The 22,683-nt window shown below is 46.4% G+C and overlaps 1 protein-coding gene across 4 annotated transcripts in view; it reads left to right on the top strand.

Annotated features, from left to right (window-relative positions):
• Positions 1-12,119, top strand: part of LOC138650878 (uncharacterized) — a 42,651-nt gene extending 30,532 nt beyond the window's left edge. For all 4 annotated transcript variants that reach the window (XM_069740731.1, XM_069740733.1, XM_069740730.1 and 1 more), the window contains 13 exons: positions 1,096-1,175; positions 2,861-2,929; positions 3,007-3,067; positions 3,485-3,501; positions 8,080-8,137; positions 8,903-8,995; positions 9,160-9,220; positions 9,446-9,559; positions 10,058-10,115; positions 11,022-11,090; positions 11,321-11,384; positions 11,506-11,577; positions 11,664-12,119. In XM_069740731.1, the coding sequence (XP_069596832.1) occupies positions 1,096-1,175; positions 2,861-2,929; positions 3,007-3,067; positions 3,485-3,501; positions 8,080-8,137; positions 8,903-8,995; positions 9,160-9,220; positions 9,446-9,559; positions 10,058-10,115; positions 11,022-11,090; positions 11,321-11,384; positions 11,506-11,577; positions 11,664-11,774 (927 nt within the window). In that variant the 3' untranslated portion in view covers positions 11,775-12,119. The remainder of the gene's footprint in view (positions 1-1,095; positions 1,176-2,860; positions 2,930-3,006; positions 3,068-3,484; positions 3,502-8,079; positions 8,138-8,902; positions 8,996-9,159; positions 9,221-9,445; positions 9,560-10,057; positions 10,116-11,021; positions 11,091-11,320; positions 11,385-11,505; positions 11,578-11,663) is intronic.
• Positions 12,120-22,683: the final 10,564 nt, after the last annotated feature.

Genomic DNA, 22,683 nt, shown 5'->3' with positions numbered 1-22,683 from the left:
CTCGCTATGTGTGACACGTACCAGCGATCAGGCCCCTGCTGTGAGATCGCTGGTCGTGTCGGAATGGCCTGGGCCATTTTTTGATCGTTGAGGTCCCGCTGACATCGCTGAATCGGCGTGTGTGACGCCGATTCAGCGATGTCTTCGCTGGTAACCAGGGTAAACATCGGGTAACTAAGCGCAGGGCCGCGCTTAGTAACCCGATGTTTACCCTGGTTACCATCCTAAAAGTAAAAAAAAACAACCGCTACATACTTACCTACCGCTGTCTGTCCCCGGTGCTGGGCTTCTCTGGTCTGGCTGTGAGCGCCGGTCAGCCGGAAAGCACAGCGGTGACGTCACCGCTCTGCTTTCTGGCCACTGTGCTCACAGCCAGACCAGAGAAGCACAGCGCCGAGGACAGACAGCGATAGGTAAGTATGTAGCGGTTGTTTTTTTTTTACTTTAACGATGGTAACCAGGGTAAACATCGGGTTACTAAGCGCGACCCTGCGCTTAGTTACCCGATGTTTACCCTGGTTACCTGGGACCTCGGGATCGTTGGTCGCTGGAGAGCTGTCTGTGTGACAGCTCTCCAGCGACCAAACAGCGACGCTGCAGCGATCCGGATCGTTGTCGGTATCGCTGCAGCGTCGCTATGTGTGACGGGGCCTTTACTCTAGGCTCTGTTATCTCCGGATCAGCAAACTCTTCTCCTGACGTCCTCTGTGCTGCTGACAATCCTGCCAGCTCTGTACCTGATGTCACTCCTCCTAACATCCTCTGTGTTGCTGTAACCTTGCCTATCCCGCTATGTAGTCCTTAGTCTCTGACCTTCCATGCTATAACCATACTACGTTCCTGAGATCCTCTGTGCTGCTGCTGGACTCCCACGGTCTATATTCTCCTCTATAAATCATGACCGTGGGAGGAGGTTAGGGAACTGCTGCCCTGAAATCCTCTGTACTGCTGGGGTGAGTGTGGTCGTCTCCTAAAGTTCTCTGCAGCTGAGGATCATGTTCCCTCTGTCGCCTCCTTTCCTGACATCCTCTGTGCTGCAGAATGATCCTGTAGGTGCCGCAGAGTAATCGAGTTTTGTCTGCTTCATCCAATCAGGTTTTGGTTCCTCATCCATTAAATGACCCAACAGAGTTCGGGAGTTTGCTGGATCTCCATTATATCAGCAGAAAAGAGGGGTGAGTGGGGGAGGGGAGACGCGACCAGATCTGTGCTGATTCGGGATCTGTTAACCCTTAGCTGTAGGACCACACTGCGGAGGGGTATGACAGGACAGATGGAGGGTGGTCTGCAGACAGAACATTGAGTGAGCTCCTGATGTCAGACCGAGCCGCACGGGATCAGCAGCACAAAACTCCGTCTGGGCCGTTCACTGACAGCAAGCAGAGAGCTGGAGATGGCAAAGAATCTGAGCACAATGGGGATCGTTAATGATCTTCACAATTAAAGTTGTGACAATGGGGCATGGCCTCAACAACGGTGCGTGGCTTGATATAAGACACTCTGCATTTTAAAAAAACAATGCTGCAGAATTGTGGCAAAAAGTAAGTTGACTGATAGGTGAGGTCTAAGGTTAGACTAGGAGGCGTCACATTGAATTTATTACACAGCATAAGGTGTTTATTTTACTCACTTATATAGCGCCATTAATTCCACAGCTTTACAGACTTCATCGCTGTCCCCACTGGGGCGAGTTCTGATGAGCTCGGCGCTCGCGAGACCGTAAGACCTCAGTATTGCTCGGCACTGTCTGGTCTCGGTATTGTTCGGTGTCGTCTGTGGTCTCTATATTACTCAACACAGTCTGGACTCTGCATTACCCGCTGCTGTCTGGTCCCGGTATTGCTCCGCGCTGTCTGGTCTCGGTATTGCTCCGTGCTGTCAGGTCTTGTCACGGATCCCTTCTCCGTGGTGTCACTTATTCGTCACGTGCCTGCTCTCACACGTGACTTGGGGTTGTGCCTGCAAGGGTTAATCTATCTCCCCACTCTCAGTCCAGCATTCAACCTCTGTCCCATGCTATAATGGGAGCATAAATCACACACCGACCCAGGCCACACACACGCTCATACACGCTGCCACCACTCACCGAATACACGGGCGGTGAGTCCTGTACTAATAATAATACTAATAAAAATATGTCTATCACTCATAAGGCTCACACACCTTAGGCTATGGATTCTTTTAGAACATTCAAGGTTCAACTTGTTAAAGTTTTATACTTTAATAACAAAAGATTCAATGCTTACAATAAGAAAAAGGTATAAAAATATGATACTAAAAAGACATACAACTTATGCAAAACAGTGTCAAAATAAACAGGAGAAAAACTTACAGAAATCATCTGGTCTCGGTATTGCTCGGCGCTGTCTGGTCTCGGTATTGCTCAGCACCGTCTCGTCTCAGTTTTGCTCGGCGCTGTCTGGTCTCGGTATTGCTCAGCACTGTCTGGTCTCGGTATTGCTCGGCGCTGTCTGGTCTCGGTATTGGTCGGTGCTGTCTGGTCTCGGTATTGCTCGGCGCTGTCTGGTCTCGGTATTGCTCGGTGCTGTCTGGTCTCGGTATTGCTCGGCACCATCTCGTCTCGGTATTGCTCGGCACTGCCTGGTTTCGGTATTGCTCGGCGCCGTCTGGCTGGTCTCCGTATTGCTTGACCTTCATACATCCACCACAAAATGTATAGAAAGTTGCAGAATTTCTAATTTTACAATGATTGAGCCGTATTTACATAGGACTGCAGAAATCCTTCAGTTTTTTCTCCCCTAAATCGAAAAACATTAATTTTTACTTTCGCTCCTTGTAATTACATTGACACTTTGTACCTTGTGCCGTTTTCTCCCCCTCGCTTCCTTCTGACCGGCAGATACCTGGGAGGGCTGAGACTCCTACAAGCCACCTGCAAGAAGTTCTACCAGTACTGCTCCGAGAAGGGGTGAGCGTCTTTACCTCCGAGGCGTCATCAGCCGGGCGTGGAGCAGAAGGGGTTAAATCTGTTGTGATGTTTTTCAGAATCGCTCTGTCCAAGCAGAACTTCACCCTGAAATATAACGTGAATATTCCGCGCCAAGTGGTAAGTGCAAATGACTGGCGCCAGGTCTGTATATCAGAGGTGTGAGACTGCTCCGTCCGGGGACCGGGACCAGACTGGACCAGCGCCCCCAGTGATGAGGACGACCGGGGAGAGGGCCTGAGGGGGAGCGGCTCGGACCACCGCGGCTCGGACCACAGCGACTCGGACCACCGCGGCTTAGACCACCGCGGCTTAGACCACCGCGGCTGCTGGGTTATATCCGAGTCTTTTAGTCTCAATGCTTTAAGATACTGAAATGTTTGTTCAGTCCTCTCCCCACACATGATATAACATGTCCTGGGCACAAAACGCAAATTACAGAAAAGCAAGAAAAAAATATTCTCTGCTAAATCTACAACATCTGCGGAAAGTAACAAATCTACAAGATAAAGTAATGGAACTTCTGATCTTTTACAGGGATTAGCTGGAAGCAGGTAATGGATATTATTACTTATCTCTTATGTCTAATATGTACTATATCTGCAGGTGACCCCCATATATACGAGTACATAGGGGCAGTATTATAGTAGTTATATTCTTGTACATAGGGGCAGTATTATAGTAGTTATATTCTTGTACATAGGAGCAGTATTATAGTAGTTATATTCTTGTACATGGGGGCAGTATTATAGTAGTTATATTCTTGTACATAGGGAGCAGTATTATAGTAGCTATATTCTTGTACATAGGGAGCAGTATTATAGTAGCTATGTTCTTGTACATAGGAGCAGTATTATAGTAGTTATATTTTTCTACATAGGAGCAGTATTATAGTAGTTATATTCTTGTACATAGGGGCAGTATTATAGTAGTTATATTCTTGTACATAGGGGCAGTATTATAGTAGTCATATTCTTGTACATGGGAGCATTGTTATAGTAGTTATATTCTTATACATAGGGGCAGTATTACAGTAGTTATATTCTTGTACATAGGAGCAGTATTATAGTAGTTATATTCTTGTACATAGGGGCAGTATTATTGTAGTTATATTCTTGTGCATAGGGGCAGTATTATAGCAGTTATATTCTTGTACATAGGGGCAGTATTATAGTAGTTATATTGTACATAGGGGCAGTATTATAGTAGTTATATTCTTGTACATAGGGGCAGTATTATAGTAGTTATGTTCTTGTGCATAGGGGCAGTATTATAGTAGTTATATTCTTGTACATAGGGGCAGTACTATAGTAGTTATATTCTTGTATATAGGGGCAGTATTATAGTAGTTATATTCCTGTACATAGGAGCAGTATTATAGTAGTTATATTCTTGTACATAGGAGCAGTATTATAGTAGTTATATTCTTGTACAGAAGAGCAGTATTATAATGGTTATAATCTTGTACATGGGAGCAGTATTATAGTAGTTATATTCTTGTACATAGGGGCAGTATTATAGTAGTTATATTCTTGTACATAGGGAGCAGTATTATAATGGTTATAATCTTGTACATAGGAGCAGTATTATAGTAGTTATATTCTTGTATATAGGGGCAGTATTATAGTAGTTATATTCTTATACATAGGGGGCAGTATTATAGTAGTTATAATCTTGTACATAGGAGCAGTATTATAGTAGTTATATTCTTTTACATAGGGGCAGTATTATAGTAGTTATATTCTTGTACATAGTAGCAGTATTATAATGGTTATAATCTTGTACATAGGGGCAGTATTATAGTAATTATATTCTTGTACATAGGAGCAGTATTATAGTAGTTATATTCTTGTACATAGGAGCAGTATTATAGTAGTTATATTCTTATACATAGGGGGTAGTATTATAGTAGTTATATTCTTGTACATAGGAGCAGTATTATAGTAGTTATATTCTTATACATAGGGGGCAGTATTATAGTAGTTATATTCTTATACATAGGGGGTAGTATTATAGTAGTTATATTCTTGTACATAGGGGCAGTATTATAGTAGTTATAATCTTGTACATAGGAGCAGTATTATAGTAGTTATATTCTTGTACATAGGGGCAGTATTATAGTAGTTATATTCTTGTATATAGGGGCAGTATTATAGTAGTTATATTCTTATACATAGGGGGTAGTATTATAGTAGTTATATTCTTGTACATAGGGGCAGTATTATAGTAGTTATATTCTTATACATAGGGGGCAGTATTATAGTAGTTATATTCTTGTACATAGGGGCAGTATTATAGTAGTTATAATCTTGTACATAGGAGCAGTATTGTAGTAGTTATATTCTTGTACATAGGGGAAGTATTATAGTAGTTATATTCTTGTACATAGGGGCAGTATTATAGTAGTTATATTCTTGTACATAGGAGCAGTATTATAGTAGTTATATTCTTGTACATAGGGGCAGTATTATAGTAGTTATATTCTTGTATATAGGGGGCAGTATTATAGTAGTTATATTCTTGTACATAGGGGCAGTATTATAGTAGTTATAATCTTGTACATAGGAGCAGTATTGTAGTAGTTATATTCTTGTACATAGGGGCAGTATTATAGTAGTTATATTCTTGTACATAGGGGCAGTATTATAGTAGTTATATTCTTGTACATAGGAGCAGTATTATAGTAGTTATATTCTTGTACATAGGGGCAGTATTATAGTAGTTATATTCTTATACATAGGGGGTAGTATTATAGTAGTTATATTCTTGTACATAGGGGCAGTATTATAGTAGTTATAATCTTGTACATAGGAGCAGTATTGTAGTAGTTATATTCTTGTACATAGGGGAAGTATTATAGTAGTTATATTCTTGTACATAGGGGGCAGTATTATAGTAGTTATAATCTTGTACATAGTAGCAGTATTGTAGTAGTTATATTCTTGTACATAGGGGCAGTATTATAGTAGTTATATTCTTATACATAGTGGACAGTATTATAGTAGTTTTATTCTTGTACATAGGGGCAGTATTATAGCAGTTATATTCTTGTACATAGGGGCAGTATTATAGCAGTTATATTCTTGTACATAGGAGCAGTATTATAGTAGTTATATTCTTGTACATAGGGGCAGTATTATAGTAGTTATATTCTTGTACATAGGGGCAGTATTATAGTAGTTATATTCTTGTACATAGGGACAGTATTATAGTAGTTATATTCTTGTACATAGGGACAGTATTATAGTAGTTATATTCTTGTACATAGGAGCAGTATTATAGTAGTTATATTCTTGTACATAGGGGGCAGTATTATAGTAGTTATATTCTTGTACATAGGGGCAGTATTATAGTAGTTATATTCTTGTACATAGGAGCAGTATTATAGTAGTTATATTCTTGTACATAGGAGCAGTATTATAGTAGTTATATTCTTGTACATAGGAGCAGTATTATAGTAGTTATATTCTTGTACATAGGGGGCAGTATTATAGTAGTTATATTCTTGTACATAGGGGCAGTATTATAGTAGTTATATTCTTGTACATAGGAGCAGTAATATAGTAGTTATATTCTTGTATATAGGGGGCAGTATTATAGTAGTTATATTCTTGTACATAGGGGGCAGTATTATAGTAGTTATATTCTTGTACATAGGAGCAGTATTATAGTAGTTATATTCTTGTACATAGGGGCAGTATTATAGTAGTTATATTCTTGTACATAGGGGCAGTATTATAGCAGTTATATTCTTGTACATAGGAGCAGTATTATAGTAGTTATATTCTTGTACATAGGGGCAGTATTATAGTAGTTATATTCTTGTACATAGGGGCAGTATTATAGTAGTTATATTCTTGTACATAGGAGCAGTATTATAATGGTTATAATCTTGTACATAGGAGCAGTATTATAGTAGTTATATTCTTGTACATAGGGGCAGTATTATAGTAGTTATATTCTTGTACATAGGGACAGTATTATAGTAGTTATATTCTTGTACATAGGAGCAGTATTATAGTAGTTATATTCTTGTACATAGGAGCAGTATTATAGTAGTTATATTCTTGTACATAGGAGCAGTATTATAGTAGTTATATTCTTGTATATAGGGGGCAGTATTATAGTAGTTATATTCTTGTACATAGGGGCAGTATTATAGTAGTTATATTCTTGTACATAGGAGCTGTATTATAGTAGTTATATTCTTGTACATAGGAGCAGTATTATAGTAGTTATATTCTTGTACATAGGAGCAGTATTATAGTAGTTATATTCTTGTACATAGGAGCAGTATTATAGTTATATTCTTGTACATAGGAGCAGTATTATAGTAGTTATATTCTTGTACATAGGGGCAGTATTATAGTAGTTATATTCTTGTACATAGGGGCAGTATTATAGTAGTTATATTCTTGTACATAGGAGCAGTATTATAGTAGTTATATTCTTGTACATAGGGGCAGTATTATAGCAGTTATGTTTTTGCTCCTGTGGTAATTTCTGGGATTTGTGGTGCTTCTTGCTCTGATTATTCACAGTAATAGGGTTTTTTTCCTATTATTGTTTCTCATTTCTGTAATTGGATATTTTGTGTCTCTTGGATGGAGAAGTTTGTGTTTCTCTCCCGTTTTCCTGCTTCTTATTCATTCTACTTTTCTATTTTCATGTAAAATAATCTGATTCCATTTTTTCGTCTTCACAATTTGACAATTTTCTTCCCATTTTCTGTGTAAATGAAGCAGTGGCCGTCGGTCTCCGCTCGTCTCCTCTGCACATTATGAGGGAGTTTATGGCGGCTGCAGATGGAGGATTGTAAATTGGTGTTTATCATACAATGCGTCGTCCTCCGGCAGCGCTGTGCTGCGCCGTCACCGCGGCTCTGCCTCTCCGGCCCCTTCTCTGTGTGTTCAGAGCCGCTCGGAGTAATTTACGGACACTTCTACAAATGGCAGCAACACATTCATGAGCGCTCGCACTGTCAAAGGGTATTTAATTTTAATAGTGCGCAGATTGTCTCATTTCCGGGGATGGAGCCGTCACTTACACTGCACGTCCAGCAGATGGCGCCTGTTACCGGGACTCCGATCCAGCGCAGTTATCCACCAATATTTCTGCTTTATTTCTCTCAGCGCCATCGTGTCCGCGACGCTGAAATGTCTGATGGCGTTCTACAATCTCACCGAGGATGTAAGTGGCTGCAGCAGACAGTATCACACAGGAGAGGATTAGATACACAGCTCAGCCGACTGTATCACACAGGATAGGATTAGATACACGGCTCAGCCGACGGTATCACACAGGAAAGGATTAGATACACGGCTCAGCAGACAGTATCACACAGGAGAGGATTAGATACACAGCTCAGCAGACAGTATCACTCAGGAGAGGATTAGATACACGGCTCAGCAGACAGTATCACACAGGAGAGGATTAGATACACAGCTCAGCCGACTGTATCACACAGGATAGGATTAGATACACGGCTCAGCAGACAGTATCACACAGGATAGGATTAGATACACAGCTCAGCCGACTGTATCACACAGGATAGGATTAGATACACGGCTCAGCCGACGGTATCACACAGGATAGGATTAGATACACGGCTCAGCAGACAGTATCACACAGGATAGGATTAGATACACGGCTCAGCAGTCAGTATCACACAGGATAGGATTAGATACACGGCTCAGCAGTCAGTATCACACAGGAGAGGATTAGGTACACGGTTCAGACATTATCACTTGGGCTTAGACCCTTCTCTGTCCTGGGCGGTGGTGATGTGTAAGCGTGGGTGTGGCTTCATTGCTCAGGGGTGTGGCTTCATTGCTCGGGGGTGGGGCTTTACTGCTCGGGGTGTGGCTTCATTGCTTGGGGCGGGGCTTTACTGCTCGGGGCGGGGCTCTTTTTGATCATTGGTTACAATCAGTCTGGGGCCGTTCTCTGTCGTAGGATCTTCCAAAGACGATGCAGCCAAATTTCATTCTGGATGTTGAGAAAGAAGAACTGTTTATAACGGCCGGCCTTCAGGACCGCGTGGTGCAGGTGATATACAATGGTGTATAAAGGTAGCGGCGGTGGAGGTGCCATGGTGGTGCATCACGGGACCCTCCGCTCTGTATACCGTGCACAGTGTCTGCGCCCCCACATTGTGCCGGACGGCAGAGCGTCCCTGATATTGGAGCTGAATGAGTTTGTCTTTTATTAAGGTCTATGAGGGTCTCATCCACATGGACTTCAGCCGACCCATCATGGAGGAGCAGGGATACGGTGAGTGCCGCCATTTATATTGCTGGCCCCTCCGGTCATGGTCTTGTCACCCGGTCTCCAGTACACGAGGTCTGCAGAGTATTGCACCCACTTCCCTGCAGGATCAGTACTGTGCTGTGATTGGCCACTGCAGCCATCTCTGCATCACATGACTTGCTGCCAGTGTTACATTGTTGCCGTCTATGATTCATTGTATCCGATGATTTGTGTCTGGATGTTTCACAGGAAACTATGTTCACATGGATGCGAGTTCTGCACCGCCATTCTGGCTGGCGTATCTGCGGGATCCCAGCGACTCCGGCGTCATCCACAATAATGTGCGACAACGCTGGCAGAATGGTGAGAAAACCCATTGTGCTCCAGTCACTGTATCCAATCCTGTCCTGTGTGATACTGTCTGCTGAGCCGTGTATCTAATCCTATCCTGTGATACTGTGCGGAGCCATGTATCTAATCCTCTCCTGTGTGATACTGACTGCTGAGCCGTGTATCAAATCCTCTCCTATGTGATACTGTCTGTTGACTCGTGTATCCAATCCTCTCCTATGTGATACTGTCTGCTGAGCCGTGTATCTAATCCTATCCTGTGTGATACTGCTGAGCCGTGTATCTAATCCTCTCCTATGTGATACTGTCTGTTGACTCGTGTATCTAATCCTCTCCTGTGCGATACTGTCTGCTGAGCCGTGTATCTAATTCTCTTCTGTGCGATACTGTCTGCTGAGCCGTGTATCTAATCCTATCCTATGCGATACGGTCTGCTGAGCCGTGTATCTAATTCTCTCCTGTGCGATACTGTCTGCTGAGCCCTGTATCTAAGCCTCCATTTTCTTGCAGGTGACCCTGAGGTTGTTGAGGCCATGGCGATATTTGCTGAGCTGACTGATAAAGCAATGTAAGCTTTGGCCGTTGTCCCCGCTTCCCCTGACGTCCCGCGGCCCCCCGCTTCACCTGCCGTCCCACAGCCCCCCGCTTCCCCTGCCCTCCGCTTCCCCTGCTGTCACTCGGCCCCCCGCTGCCCCTGCCTTCCGCTTCCCCTGCTGTCCCTCGGCCCCCCGCTGCCCCTGCTGTCCCTCGGCCCCCCGCTGCCCCTGCCCTCCGCTTCCCCTGCTGTCCCTCGGCCCTCCGCTTCCCCTGCCGTCCCGCGCCCCCCCCCCCCCCCCCCCGCTTCCCCTGCCGTTCTTCGGCCCCCCACTTCCTCTGCGCCTCCCGCTTCCCCTGCTGTCCCTCGGCCCCCCGCTTCCCCTGCCGTCCCTCGGCCCCCCGCTTCCCCTGCCGTTCTTCGCCCCCCCGCTTCCCCTGCTGTCCCTCGGCCCCCCGCTTCCCCTGCTGTCCCTCGGCCCCCCGCTTCCCCTGCCGTCCCGCGGCCCCCCGCTTCCCCTGCCGTCCCGCGGCCCCCCTGCTTCCCCTGCAGTCCCTCGGCCCCCCGCTTCTCCTGCCGTCCCTCGGCCCCCCGCTTCCCCTGCAGTCCCGCGGCCCCCCGCTTCCCCTGCCGTCCCGCGGCCCCCCGCTTCCCCTGCCGTCCCGCGGCCCCCCTGCTTCCCCTGCAGTCCCTCGGCCCCCCGCTTCTCCTGCCGTCCCTCGGCCCCCCGCTTCTCCTGCCGTCCCTCGGCCCCCCGCTTCCCCTGCAGTCCCGCGGCCCCCCGCTTCCCCTGCAGTCCCGCGGCCCCCGCTTCCCCTCGGCCCCCCGCTCTCCACACAGCCCCCACTGCTGATGTAGGAGGTTGAGCCTCTAGTTTGGCTGATTGCGTTAGTTCCTGCTGTTGATGGAGGTGACTTGTCCATTCGTCCTTTCTTCCAGGGCGGCCATAGAGGAGAAGAACTGGGAGGAACTGGCCGAGCTGATGAAGAGGAATCTGTCTCTGAGGAGGTAATGAACCCTGAGGCGGCAGAATGCTGGAGCCCCCGCGTGTGAATAGGTCCCGCAGGGTCTGTGATTGCCGGGCTTCAGCTGTCGGCCTACGTGTTATGTACATACTGTAACCTCTAGTGTTCTCTGTTATCGGCGCCTCCTGTCACACCTGTCTCTGCAGGGGGACCATCTGCGCTGTGAGCAGAGCGCTGCTCCTCATTGTTCTGCCTTCCATCCTTCTCTCATAGATCGGTCTTCACTGACGCCTGCCTGGGTCCGGGGAACCTAAAGATGATAGAAATCGCCCAACAGGTAATGGAGAGAGAGCTGCGCAACCGCTGGCGGCCATCGCCTCATGTATTGGACTTTCCTGCCACCTTGTGGCCAGTTCCGATCATTACAACCATTAGTCCCTTATGCTGTTACTTTGCAGCACGGGTGCGCAGTGAAGTTACCGGGGAGCGGCGGCGCAGTGATCGGATTGTGCTCTGACCCCAAAAAACTGGTGCGTCTTATTGATATGTCGTAATTGTGCCGCGTGATCGTCTTACCGCTCGGCTGCTGGAAACTGAACCTTTTCTCTGCCTCAAGGTTGAACTAAAGAAATCTTATCAGGAGGCCGGATTTGTGTTTTGTGCCATTGTCCCCTATTGCCCAGAAAATACGGGAAGAAGCAGTGTGGCTGCAGCCATTAAAGAGTGAACCTGGGACATGGCGGATACAGCAGGACATGGCGGATTGTGCGAGACGTGACGTTGTGAGGGGCTTCTGTAATATAAAGACCCTTGTTGGTGAGGATAGACCGCGTGCACCTGTAATATGGCCACCCTGCGTTCCCAAAGTTCTATTTCCCCCATGTCGGCACGATCTTTGTGATTTTGTCCTATTTACGAGCCCTCGCGCATACAGAGCTGTCCCCGCCGGCCCCCCGGACTCTTCTCCAGACTCTCGATGACAAATCCTGCAGGACCTTCTCAAAACCTCCTCGTCATAATGCACCAAAGATCGCGGCTGTTCCTCAACTTTATAAAAAGTCAAGAAACCGCAGATGGTTGGAGCTTGTGTTGTTTTCTACATTCCCCTCCCCCAAAATGCACAGTGTTCAGGGAACATCTATTGGGCCATTTCCTCAGCTCTGATGAATCCTCCTTTGAGTTCCGCGACTGTGATCTTCTCAAAATATTCACAGCAAATGAGAACAGCCTGTCGAGGACGGGGTCCGCGTGAGTTGTTGTAAGGGCTTCCCCTTAATGTGACCTGTAAGTGAAGATATCGGTGGTGAGCGGACATGACGGCGGTGGCTACACTGATACCAGCCTACATTAGAGTCAGTCCCTGCCACCGGCCGGACCCCGCTGTTACAGGTGACCTCGTGGAGATAAGTTGTCGTATTACTGTGTAATTATCATAGTAATAAAGGAGCTTAGATAAGTGCAGACTTGCAGCCTAGCCGAGGAGAAGCCGGACCCAGCAGGAATTTCCAGCATCATCGAAACCAGTAAGTAAAGGGTGAATGACACTTGCCAAGTGGGGTGAGGTCACTGAGTCTCTGAAGACTGCAGCACGGTTGTTATCAGTTGACTCACACTAGCAGCACTTTGGTACTTGCAACATTGTGTTGGCAATTGCCTCAGCAGCACTTCCTTCACACAGCACAATCATTTTTTAGATCCTTCACCGTACAGCCCGCACTTGCGGTACTTATCATGGCAGTTCCTCACTGTCACCTCTCTTTGGTATCCGTGCCCCGCAATAGCTGTTCGTACAATTTCCGCCCTCCAGCAATCTAATCCCACAGTTGCCTACTGTCATTGATGTGGCACTCCGCTGCAGACTCCCATCATTGACGGGTGTTTGTCCATCACTACTGGAACAGACTTTTATTCTTTACTGTAAGAGTCCTCTCCAGGACCGGACTGCTAATCTGCCTCATCGGGCAAATGCCCGGTGGGCTGCTCTGTTAGGTCATAAGATGATCCCTGGTTGCTGTCGTCGGCGCACTGTTGTGCAGCAGCGAGTCCTGCATGTGAGGAGTCTTATCTGTTTATTAATAATAATAATCTTTATTTTATATAGCGCTAACATATTCCGCAGCGCTTTACAGTTTGCACACATTATCATCACTGTCCCCGATGGGGCTCACAATCTAAATTCACTATCAGTATGTCTTTGGAATGTGGGAGGAAACCGGAGAACCCGGAGGAAACCCACGCATACACGGGGAGAACATACAAAATAAACAAATGTCTGGTTAATGCTGCGCTCTAAGGGTACCGTCACACAGTGAAATTTTGATCGCTACGACGGCACGATTCGTGACGTTCGAGCGATATATCTGTGACGTTCGAGCGATATCGCAATGTCTGACACGCTCCTGCGATCAGGGACCCCGCTGAGAATCGTACGTCGTAGCAGATCGTTTGAAACTTTCTTTCGTCGTCTAGTGTCCCGCTGTGGCGGCATGATTGCATGGTGTAACATATATCGTATACGATGTGCGCATAGTAACCAACGGCTTCTACATCGCACATACGTCATGAAATTATCGCTCCAGCGTCGTAGATTGCAAAGTGTGACAGCAGTCTACGACGCTGGAGCGATATTGTTACGACGCTGGAGCGTCACGGATCGTACCGTCGTAGCGATGAAAATTGCACTGTGTGACGGTACCCTAAGCCTTTAGGAAGGTCCACAAAGCTTCTGGACACGGATTTGACAAGTCGGCCTCCTATATCCTGCACTAATTAGCAGCTTCTAATGCTCCTGACTAGGGTTGAGCGACCTTGACTTTTTTAGGGTCAAGCCGGGTTTCGCGAAACCCGACTATCTCAAAAGTCGAGTCGAGTGAAATCGGCCGATTATGGCGAAAAGTCGAGGATCGACCGAAACACGAAACCCAATGCAAAGCCAATGGGAATTATTATTTTTTTTTTTTTTTCTCTCTCTCTCTCAACTGAAAAGCTGGTGTTACACAGTGCAAATCGCTACAGCGCACAAGCGACAACATGGCGATAGGCGTCCACGCCCCTAAGACCTATGTCATCACTCTGCCCACGCCCCTTCATTGGCTGAAAAAAATGGCGCCAAGCGCGTCATACGAAACGCGACTTTGGCGCGAAAGTCGCGTACCGCATGGCCGACCCCACACAGGGATCGGGTCGGGTTTCATGAAACCCGACTTTGCCAATAGTCGGCGACTTTTGAAAATGAACGATCCGTTTCGCTCAACCCTACTCCTGACGGCAGTTTGCTCTGAGTGTCATTGTCTGGACAGTCATTCACACAGGTACATAGATGCCAGCCTCGTATAGGTGCCAGCCCTCATATAGGTACCAGTGTCCTATAGGTGCCAGCCTCGTATAGGTGCCAGTGTCCTATAGGTGCCAGCCTCGTATAGGTGCCAGCCCTGTACAGATGCCAGCCCTCGTATAGGTGCCAGCGTCCTATAGGTGCCAGCCTCATATAGGTGCCAGCCCTCGTATAGGTGCCAGCGTCCTATAGGTGCCAGCCTTGTATAGGTGCCAGCCCTCGTATAGGTGCCAGCCTCCTATAGGTGCCATCATCCTCCAGCATTTACCAGGAAAATACTGATGTGGTCACAATGACAGTGTTTGTGAAGCAGAGCTGGGCAATGTTCAGGGGTACCAGAAGTGACAAGGTGGTGGGCTGAGACGCTCCTATTGGCCGTTTCATTTTGTGGATGATGGGCTCCGAAATTAGGTGATGTTCACGTCAAGCTAGTGGTCTTCACTTAAGAGTTTATTGGGCATAGAAGCGATCAACCACACTAAATGTATCCATAGAGCCAGTGATATAACTTGAAGTTCAGGGACCCAGTACAAAATCTCCAGCAGGACCCCAACAATAATGGGCCTGTAATAGTATTGGTCTTCTCATATGGCTTTAAAGGACCATTTGGGCCCCTGTGGCTTCAGGGCCTGCATGAGACTACAACCCCTGAAGTAACCGTAGTTACACCCCTGCCTAGGGACCCACTCCAAGCTGAGGCCTACAAAGATGGACTTTTGTCCAATTTTTGTGGTTTACTTTATTCTATTTTTTTCTTGTGTTTGTAATAGCATATAGTAGTCTTTCTTACAAAGATAAAGGCACAAATGACTCAATAGCTCTGCATTCACAATTAGTTTTAGTTCACGTTCACACATTCAGTATTTGGTTAGTATTTGTAAACGAAAACCAGGAGTATAAATTATAATGCAGCTCCAAAGAGTATAATGCAGCCTCAGTACAATGCAGCACCCCCCTAGTTTAATGCAGCCTCTATAGCAGGGGTGGGGAATCTTTTTTTCTACCAAGGGCCATTTGGGTATTTATACCGTCCTTCGGGGGCCGTTCAAACTCCGCCCACAAAATCCATCCTGACTCTGGCACTGGTTTCAGGACATAATCTTTCATTGCATGCCCTTCAGTGCTCAGTAGTGAATACTGCGTGTGTGTGCCAAGAGATCAAGAAGAAATTAATGAGCTGGTTGTAATCAAAATACAGCTCCCTGCTCAAGATTGCGGTCCCTGAGAATCTGCCTGGGGGTCTGATAAAATGTCATCGAGGGCCATAAATGGCCCTGGGGCCTGAGGTTCCCCACCCCTGCTCTATAGAGCATAATGCAGCCCCCATGTACAATTAGGCTCCTATAGAGTATAATACAGCCCCCATACATACTGTGCATGGAGCTGTGGGGGGGGGGAGAGAGCTGTCCCGCAGGCGTCGGGAAAGGTCAGAGAGGCCCAGCGCTTGCGCACTTCAGGAATTTGCTCTGCCCTCAACAGGGAAGATAAGTACAGAGCAAATAAGTGCGCCTGCGCAGGAGCACGATGCCGGGGAGCCATGAAGCAAACAGGAGGGCGGCGATCGTTAGAAGATGGGAGGCGCCGGACCTGTGACACCCATCGGACCAGATCGCCCCCCCGAGTGAGTATACTAAAAGCTTATTTTTCCAGGTCACCACCTGACAGCACACTGGAGGACTTCCTTCTTATCCGTCATGGGACAGGAAACACGAGAGGTTAAAAGGACCCTCCACCTACCACCCTTCAGTGTTTTCCTGTCCCATGATGGATGGGAACGGACGAGAGGAAGACTGACCGTTCTGTGCGGGAGGTGTGGATCAGGGGGCTCTGCTTCTCCCCGCTATGAGGCACCCGCTGGCTGACACCCGCCCGAGGGTCCCTCGGCCTACCAGTGCAGCACTGCTCCTGGTCCGGGGGTCGCTCTCCCCTGGTCCGGGGGTCGCTCCCCCCCTGCCGGGGCCTCTCAACCCTTCTGTCGCGCCCCCTGTGTATTCGATGCCCGGAACGCCTCGGCTGACCATGGATCTCCATGCGGTCTTTTTCCGGGGGAACTCTCCATACGATGCACCGCTCTCAAGTCCGGCCGTGCGTCACTTCCGGTTCGCGGCTGAGGGGGGCGGGCGGCGCCTTTTCTCCATGGAGAAAACACTTCCGGAACTGTCAGGATTGCGCGGGAGCAACACATCAGGAAGCATAAAGGTATGAGGGGTGGTGCATGCGATCCTCATTCTACTATGGTGGACGCAGCTAAGTCTGAAGCAGGGCAGGAGGTCCTAGGACACGTAAGTGACAGGGCTACAATTATATGGCAGCATAAATACGTTAGTAGCGGCAATTATGTATTTTTTTTAGGTCTCCTCCTTACCAGAAAAGTCTATAAAGAAGCCCAGCAAAAATAGGAAATGTCCTATTTGTGCAGCCAAGCTGAAGGAAGCCTGGCAGAAACCCCTATGTGAGACATGCACCTGCAAGATTGTAGGAGAAGAGCAGGCTTCTCTTATGTCTAATGAGAGCCAATATAAGAGAGGAAGTTCAAGCTTCTATGTCAGGCTTGGTTCCCCCTCAACCGTCACATTCTGAAAGATCCAGGAAGAGGCCTAGAGAAGAAGTTTCCTCAGTGGACTCGTCCTTTTCGGACTCGGATCCGGAGGAAGAGGAGGAAAGTAGAGAGTTTCCGGAAAGAGGAAGAAGATACTTGTTTGCTGCTGCTGACACAGGGGAACTTTTAGAAGCAGTAAGGCATCCTATGCATATTGAAGACCCTCAACTGATGTGTTCGGTACAAGATGAGATGTTTGGGGGGGGGTTACGCTCCCAGACTTCTAAGATCTTTCCAGTAAACTCCCATATTCGCTCTATGATTCTAGAGGAATGGGAAGAGGCGGAAAAAAGGCTAACCATTCCCAAAGACTTTAGACTCCGCTTGCCTTTTGACCCAGAAGAAATCAAGGCATGGGTGGACATTCCTAAAATAGACATCCCGCTGGCTAAAGTGTCCAAAAGGACATCAATTCCTTTTGAAGACTCTTCTAACTTAAATTAGCCCATGGATAGGAAAGCAGATGGCCTTTTAAAAAGGGCGTGGGAAAGTTCAGCGGCAATTATAGGGGCTAATTTTGCGGCGACATCCATCGCTCGCTCTATACACCTGTGGATTGATGATCTCCAAGATCAATTGTCAGCTAAAACTCCTAGGGAAACTATTTTAAGATCTCTCCCTCTGTTAAAACTAGTAACCACCTTTTTAGCTGATGCTTCTGCAGAAACAGCAAGGTTCGCGGCTAGGGGTCAATCCCTATGAAATACAGCCAGGAGAGCTATTTGGCTCAAGAGTTAGTCAGGGGGATATGCATTCTAAAAACAAACTGTGTTCTATACCCTTTTCAGGGGGCAGAATCTTCGGACCTGTCCTCGATGATATTTTGGAGAAGGCCTCAGATGTAGACCCCGTTATAATCATAAACCAGAATACAGGGGAAAAGGGAAACAGGGTAGATGGAGTTATCAAAAAGGGGGAGAGAGCAGGTTCAAAAACAAGGACTCGAGCTATTCAGGTTCAGGGTCTAGCTACCGGAGATAATCACGCCATCAGAGTAGGGGGCCGGCTATCAGAGTTTCTAGGGGGATGGCGGAAAGTTACCACAAGCCTGTGGGTCTTACAGGTGGTATCACAGGGGTACAAGATAGAATTTATGTCTCTACCTCCCGAAAGATTCTTGGTTTCCAGCTCCCATCTAAATTCAGCATCCCCCATGTGGTCAGACATCCAGGACCTCCTGGACATTGCCACAATTGTTCCGGTAGCCCCTCAAGAAGAGCGCAGAGGTCACTACTCGAATCTCTTCTCAATATTAAAACCGTCGGGAGAGTCAAGAACGATAATAAATTTAAAACACTTAAACAAATGGGTAAGATACAAAAGATTCAAAATGGAGTCGATTCGGTCAACTATTCCCCTTCTAGGAAAAGGAGTGGGTAATGTGTACTCTGGATCTAAAGAGTGCATATTACCATGTGTCAATTCACCCAGACCATCAAACGTTCTTAAGATTTGCGGTAAAAATGGAGGGAAAAATCCACCATTACCAATTCCGCTGCCTACCCTTTGGTCTAGTGTCAGCCCCCAGAGTTTTTACAAAGCTCATGATAGAAGTCGTGGCATATCTAAGAGGTCGGGACGTTATGGTAATCCCTTACTTAGACGATTTTCTAATTGCAGCAGACTCCACAGTCCAGCTCAGGGTCAACTGTCAGTCCCTCATCTTTACACTGGAAAGTCTAGGATGGATCATAAACTGGACAAAGTCGGATCTGGTACCCAAGTCAAAAATAAAATTCTTGGGAGTCATACTGGATTCGGACACAAGAATGTCCTACCTACCAGTGAAGAGGCTAAAGGGCATAGTAGCAAAAGTCCATCTGTTTACCAGAAGCTGGAATTCTATCAGACACAATGAAGGTCTTAGGACTGATGACAGCCTGCATTCCCTGCGTAAGTTGGAGCCAATTTCATTCTCGACGACTACAGCAGGAGGTCCTTGCGTCTTGGAACAGAAATCAGAATTCACTAAGTCAGAAACTGAGACTCCTCAGTTCAAAAAATCCTTAAAATGGTGGACGCTTCCCAGGAATCTTCAAGTTGGTGTGTAATGGATTCAGGATCCAAGTATATCGGTTACAACAGACGCAAGCCAGCAAGGCTGGGGAGGTCACGTCCAGGGAAGGTACTTCCAGGGACGTTGGGAAAAGAAAGACAGCAAGAGATCATCGAACTACAGAGAGCTACATGCAATCTGGAAGGTCCTAGTAGCCACCCAGTCCCTGGTAAAGAACAGACATGTAAAGGTCTTCTCGGACAATACAACAGTAGCATTCCTTCGTCACCAAGGCGGTCCAAGACATTTGGCATTACAAGGTTTGACGGAACAGATCTTCAGATGGGCGAAGTCTGTACTGTCCACCTCAGCAGTACATCTCGAAGGGTCCAAAAATCAGTTGGCGGACTTCCTAATCAGGAGTACAGTGGTCCTGACAGAGTGGGAACTCAACAACGAAGTCTTCAACAATCTCTGTCATCGGTGGGGGAGGCCAGAGGTGGACCTGTTCGCTTCCAAGTGGAATGCGAAAGTCAGAACTTTCTACTCTCTAAACCCGTGGGAAAACCCGGCAGGGATCGATGCTTTCTCACATCCTTGGAGCAACGGGTTACTATATGCATTCCCTCCGTTAGCATTGATTCCAAAAACGCTCAGGAAGATATGCGAAGACACGGACAAAATTATTCATATAGCACCTCAGTGGCCGAAGAGGAGTTGGTTCCCGTTACTAAAGAGGTTATCAGAAGAGGAACCCCTCCTGTTACCGGAAAGAAAAGATCATCTTCACCAGGGCCCAGTTCTACACCAGAACTCGGAAGCTCTGGGGTTTGCAGCCTGGATCCTGAACGGCAGATCCTAAGAACAAAAGGTCTATCGGATGACGTTAATCTCTACCCTCCAAGCCAGTAGAAAACCGGTGACATCAGCCATCTAAGCGAAAATATGGAAATGATTTTGCAGTTTTTGTGAGATGGCAGTTGACACTGACCATCCTGATATTCCCAAGATTCTCGACTTTCTGCAGTCAGGATTTAGGAAAGGGCTTAGGCCTAGTACGTTGAGGGTCCAAATAGAAGCCCTAAGTGTGTTCTATGATTTCCCTCTATCTACTCATCCCTGGATTAGTCGTTTTTCTACAGCAGTTCAGAGACTAAAATCTTTAATTAGGAGATCGGTGCCACCGTGGGATCTTAACCTAGTCCTTAATGTTATATGCGAACAGCCATGGGATGTAGCGGGGGACATATAGATCAGTAAGCTTTCCCTAAAAACGGCATTCTTAGTGGCGATTACGTCGGCAAAAAAGATTGGGGGAGTTACAGGCTTTATCAGTACAGAACCCGTCCTTACACATTTTCAATGATGGGTTAGTCTTCAGACTTGAGCCCCAGCCTTCTCCCCTAAGGTTGTCTCAAATTCCAATATGAATCAGGAAATCGTCCTACCATCATTTTGTCAGTTCCCTAAAAATCAGAAGGAAAAATATTTTCATAATTTGGATGTTAGGGAAACGGTGCTCAGGTACCTTGATTTAACTAGACCTTGGAGACAGGATAACAACCTATTTGTCCAGTTCAGAGGCCCAAATAGGGGGAAAAAAAAGCATCTAAAGCTACCATTGCGAGGTGGCTTACGAAAAACCTCCCCAGTTAACCTTAGGCCCATTCATCTAGGGCCATGGCCACATCGTGGGCGGAGAAAGGGGGGGGGGGGGGGGGGGGTTCGGCAGAACAGATCTGCAGTGCTGCATCCTAGTCCAGCCTTAGTACCTTTTCGAAACATTACAAGCTAGATGTACAGGTCCTTCTCAAAAAATTAGCATATAGTGTTAAATTTCATTATTTACCATAATGTAATGATTACAATTAAACTTTCATATATTATAGATTCATTATCCACCAACTGAAATTTGTCAGGTCTTTTATTGTTTTAATACTGATGATTTTGGCATACAACTCCTGATAACCCAAAAAACCTGTCTCAATAAATTAGCATATTTCACCCATCCAATCAAATAAAAGTGTTTTTTAATAACAAACAAAAAACCCAACAAATAATAATGTTCAGTTATGCACTCAATACTTGGTGGGGAATCCTTTGGCAGAAATGACTGCTTCAATGCGGCGTGGCATGGAGGCAATCAGCCTGTGACACTGCTGAGATGTTCTGGAGGCCCAGGATGCTTCAATAGCGGCCTTAAGCTCATCCAGAGTGTTGGGTCTTGCGTCTCTCAACTTTCTCTTCACAATATCCCACAGATTCTCTATGGGGTTCAGGTCAGGAGAGTTGGCAGGCCAATTGAGCACAGTAATACCATGGTCAGTAAACCATTTACCAGTGGTTTTGGCACTGTGAGCAGGTGCCAGGTCGTGCTGAAAAATGAAATCTTCATCTCCATAAAGCATTTCAGCCGATGGAAGCATGAAGTGCTCCAAAATCTCCTGATAGCTAGCTGCATTGACCCTGCCCTTGATGAAACACAGTGGACCAACACCAGCAGCTGACATGGCACCCCACACCATCACTGACTGTGGGTACTTGACACCGGACTTCAGGCATTTTGGCATTTCCTTCTCCCCAGTCTTCCTCCAGACTCTGGCACCTTGATTTCCGAATGACATGCAAAATTTGCTTTCATCAGAAAAAAGTACTTGGGACCACTTAGCAACAGTCCAGTGCTGCTTCTCTGTAGCCCAGATCAGGCGCCTCTGCCGCTGTTTATGGTTCAAAAATGGCTTTACCTGGGGAATGCGGCACCTGTAGCCCATTTCCTGCACACGCCTGTGCACGGTGGCTCTGGATGTTTCCACACCAGACTCAGTCCACTGCTTCCTCAGGTTCCCCAAGGTCTGGAATCGGTCCTTCTCCACAATCTTCCTCAGGGTCCGGTCTCCTCTTCTCGTTGTACAGCGTTTTCTGCCACATTGTTTCCTTCCAACAGACTTACCATTGAGGTGCCTTGATACAGCACTCTGGGAACAGCCTATTTGTTGAGAAATTTCTTTCTGGGTCTTAACCTCTTGCTTGAGGGTGTCAATGATGGCCTTCTTGACATCTGTCAGGTCGCTAGTCTTACCCATGATGGGGGTTTTGAGTAATGAACCAGGCAGGGAGTTTATAAAAGCCTCAGGTATCTTTTGCATGTGTTTAGAGTTAATTAGTTGATTCAGAAGATTAGGGTAAAAGGTCGTTTAGAGAACCTTTTCTTGATATGCTAATTTATTGAGACAGGTTTTTTGGGTTATCAGGAGTTGTATGCCAAAATCATCAGTATTAAAACAATAAAAGACCTGACAAATTTCAGTTGGTGGATAATGAATCTATAATATATGAAAGTTTAATTGTAATCATTACATTATGGTAAATAATGAAATTTAACACTATATGCTAATGTTTTGAGAAGGACCTGTAGTATCTGCTCAGTTGGCTTTCGGTAGGAAGGTACTTCAAGCAGTAGGCCCACCCTAGATACCATTCTCCTTTGGTATTTCTCCAGTGTGCTCTCAGGTGGTTAAGTAAATAGGGCAGCACACTGCAGCGCTAAAACATGCAAACTTGAAAACACGAAATTTGAACTGCATTACTGCACTAGAAATATGAAAAATGAGAGCTTTTAGCGCATAAAAATGGCCAATTTTATGTGTACCTGGTAGCCTCTTTACGGCATCTCTCTTATACCAGGTCCTACGCTTGACCTACTTCGC

Source organism: Ranitomeya imitator, chromosome 10 (genome assembly GCF_032444005.1).
Source record: "Ranitomeya imitator isolate aRanImi1 chromosome 10, aRanImi1.pri, whole genome shotgun sequence".
Classification (NCBI taxonomy): Eukaryota; Metazoa; Chordata; class Amphibia; order Anura; family Dendrobatidae; genus Ranitomeya; species Ranitomeya imitator.
Note: the sequence above shows the minus strand (reverse complement) of the source record. Positions and strands in the feature narration are given on the sequence as shown.